The sequence below is a fragment of the Alligator sinensis genome, unplaced genomic scaffold, assembly GCF_000455745.1.
Source record: "Alligator sinensis unplaced genomic scaffold, ASM45574v1 scaffold760_1, whole genome shotgun sequence".
Taxonomy (NCBI): domain Eukaryota; kingdom Metazoa; phylum Chordata; order Crocodylia; family Alligatoridae; genus Alligator; species Alligator sinensis.
In genome coordinates, this window is record NW_005841989.1 from 302,615 (window position 1) to 306,279 (window position 3,665).

The 3,665-nt window shown below is 45.8% G+C and overlaps 1 protein-coding gene across 1 annotated transcript in view; it reads left to right on the top strand.

Annotated features, from left to right (window-relative positions):
- The window catches only part of KCNJ1 (potassium voltage-gated channel subfamily J member 1), a 29,825-nt gene extending 29,048 nt beyond the window's left edge, over positions 1-777 (top strand). The window contains 1 exon segment of the mRNA XM_006039505.2: positions 1-777. This exon segment is cut by the window's left edge and continues 30 nt beyond it. Within this exon segment, the coding sequence (XP_006039567.1) occupies positions 1-690 (690 nt within the window). The 3' untranslated portion in view covers positions 691-777.
- Positions 778-3,665: the final 2,888 nt, after the last annotated feature.

The following is a 3,665-nucleotide window of genomic DNA, read 5'->3' on the forward strand; positions in this document are numbered from 1 at the left end:
CAATCCATCCTAGGTGTGATCATCAATTCTTTCATGTGTGGTGCTATCTTGGCCAAGATTTCCAGGTCCAAGAAACGGGCCAAGACTATCACCTTCAGCAAGTATGCTGTGATCAGCAAACGGGGTGGAAAGCTGTGTCTCCTCATCCGGGTGGCCAACCTCAGGAAGAGCTTGCTGATTGGGAGCCACATCTATGGAAAGCTGCTGAAGACCACCATCACACCAGAAGGAGAGACTATCATCTTGGACCAGGTCAACGTAGACTTTGTGGTAGATGCAGGCAATGAGAACCTGTTCTTCATCTCTCCCTTGACTATTTACCATGTCATTGATAAGACCAGCCCATTCTTCCACATGACAGCAGAAACCCTCCTCCAGCAGGAGTTTGAACTGGTGGTGTTTTTGGATGGCACTGTTGAAGCCACTAGTGCTACCTGTCAGGTCAGGACATCTTACATCCCAGAGGAGGTACTCTGGGGCTACCGCTTTGCTTCCATTGTATCCAAAACCAAGGAAGGGAAGTACAGAGTGGACTTCCAAAACTTCAGCAAAACTGTGGCTGTAGAGACTCCTCACTGCGCTTTTTGTCTGTACAACGAGAAAGAAGCCAAAGCCATAGCAAAGAAAGGTTACGACAATCCCGGCTTCATCTTGTCAGAAGTCAATGAAATCACTGACACAAAAATGTAACCTTAGATGCTCATGGGATGAGGGAATTTTTAACATAATACAAACTCAGTACTAAAAATAACCAAGTAGTACAGAATAAAAAATGAACATGGCTGTTTTTATACTAAAATAGCACCTATTTTCTTAAAGGCATTAAATCAAAGCAGATCGGCATACCAGCGATCTCAGGGGCACTATTTAACTGAACTAGATATATATATATATATATTCATAGAACATATATTTTTATACCTGCAGGACTTCCAGTAAAGCTGCTAAGCTGGAATGTTCAACTCTTGTTTAAGTTCGCAGAGTCACACAAGTCAAAAGGATGTCTAATCTGCCTAAAAATGAAAATATACAAAGAACTTCAGATGTGCTGAAGAGTAACAGCTGTTGGGATGAAAGTGTGGAAAGGAGACACAGAGGGTAAAATTTTCAAAAATACCCACGAGACTTGCAAGCCAAAGTCCCACTGACTTCTGGTGGAACTTGCATCCCTAAATGCAGAACTTGCTATTGAACTTGAGACTTTGCCTGATAAGTTGCTTAGGCAATTTTGAAAATCCTTCACCAGCATCTTTTTCTTTGCATCTTAGACCCTTGTTAGATTAGTGACGTACTAATGGGAGATCTCTTTCTGGATAGCTGGAGGCAAAGGCAAAGCCTGAGTTATGATGGTGTATTTATAGCAGGTTGGAAAACAGAATCTCTCTCTTCGTAAACATTTTTCATTTTGATGGAAAGGAAATCATCCAAAATACAGATGAAAAGTCAAAACTTGGTATTTTCTCAGGTGGCAAAATTTAGGCCCACATACTATTTCCTGGGAAATACAGAGGCTCTTACAGATGTGCAGAGAGCCTGCTCCAGGGCACTGGAAATCCATGGAAATTGATGTGCTCTGGCAGCCTTCCACGCCACGTGTATCAGCGTCCCCATGCATCCCTGCACTGGAAAAATGGTGGTGGAGCACTTTGAAATAAAACACGTTCAGCGAGCTTTAGTTCAAAGTGCCCTGCCGCCATTTTTTCAGTGCAGGGATGCTGATACACGTGACACGCAGGTACTTTAAATTAGCACAGCTCACTAATCAAAGTGCCCGGTGCCATGTCCCAGAACACATGTAAAAATGCCTCAGGAATTACCACGTTAACTGCTCTGTGTTAGCTTAGCGTCTCTGGGCTAGATGCTAAGCCTTGCTTAGGGCTAAGCTACTGCAGTTTTGCTTTCATCTACTGTTGGGTAGGAACATACACAGGGACAGTTCCAGTGGTATAACTATGGCAGAGCAATCACCCCGGGTGCCAACTTGTGGTGGGAAGGGAGAGGGTGAAAAAAGAAACAGCTGCTCTTGGCAGGTATGCAATTGCAACCACATTGGCAGCATAGAGGCAACCAGAAGTCACTGCTGTCCCTGTTCCTGGGTGCCCAGCCATGTCACTACACTGCTGACAGCTACCACTGGGCAGCTGACATGGGTATGTGCATGCTCACCCCCTTTTGTGTTGGGATAGTAAATCAGCTGTCCACACCCTCAGTTCTCCACCTGGAAATGGGAAGGCAGCACTTACTACCTTGCAAGGATGCTGTAAGGAACAATTAGCTAAGGCTTGTAAAGCACTTTAAAGGTGACTCAGTCCCAAGCATAAAGATTGACCAATTCTTAATTGCACCCTTGTTTCCATTTCTTCACCCCTCACTACGTATGTTTTTCCTTGCGAGTAGGAGGATCATCTTTGCTTCCCATTGTAGATGGATATAAAGAACTGTTGGTTTCAAATGTGGTGCCACACCATGCATCGGGCTTGTTGGCAGCAGGGGCCAAAATTCTGACTTTCTACTCCTGGGAGCTCATCCCTGGGCTAGATTCAGCATCCCTCCAGCTTAGTTCCCTTCTGGGCTTACAGTTCTTCTATCACTGGCAGTACAGTGGATCCACTTCAATAGCAGAAGTGGAGAATAGCCCACTTCACTGAGCTGGTGGCACCTACAGTCCTGCACAAGGCACCTCTGGAGGTTTTCTGGCACTACTGTAGGGCCCAGGCTTAGAGAGGGCTCCTGAGTCAGTCTTAGGTTTAAGTACTTAATTTTTTTTATGAAACTCACCCTAAGTGGCTCACCCAGGATCACACAAGAAGTCTGTATAAGCATGTCATGCCAGGTGATGGGCCACTTGGGGAAATTGAGGCACCAACCAGGGTCAGGAGGAGCAAGCAGAATGCAGGGAGAAGCCAGGTCAGTTTGTAAGCAGGAGCTAGAAACAAGTCAAAAACAATCCTGACCCAAACTAAACCCTATGCCCAGACAGTCCTGTTCCTGCTTATATGGGGGGAGTGGAGGGTCATGTGAACCCAACCAGCCACTCTGGTGACCTTCCTGTTCCTGCTTATATGGGGGGAGTGGAGAGTCATGTGAACCCAACCAGCCACTCTGGTGACAGGGAGTGGGTGGTGGGCTAGATCCTGATAGAGGCTTCAGGGCAGCTTTGCCCAGCTAGGGTGGCCCACTGTAGGGTGGCAGGCTAGAATACGCAGCTGTGCTGGCCCTCAGATCAAGGCCCTAAGTTCAAGGCCTGATAGAGAGTAGGGAATTGAGCCAATGTACTTTTAGTACAAGCCTAGTACCCTGACCACCCTGCTTTCATCCCCTGCAACCCAGTTTAGCTCCCATTTGCTTCTCTAGTGCTATCACTTGTATAGCATCCCTGGAGAGCAATAATGGCATTACCCAAGGAGAGGTGAGCCCCCTTATTTCATTCCCAGCAGAAGACAGATATTAGGATGCGTCCTGAATTCAACCAGAAAGCTATTGTTTCTAACCAACAAAATAAAAAATGAAAGAGCCACTGAAAGTAAGGCCAAATTCAATCCTAATTAGAGCCAATGAAAGGAATCCCACTGTCTTCAATGGAAGTTAATTCAGGTCATTAGGGCTGGAAAAGACCAATTAACTGCAATGCCAATGCAAGGTGGTTCTCTACTGTATGTTCTCCA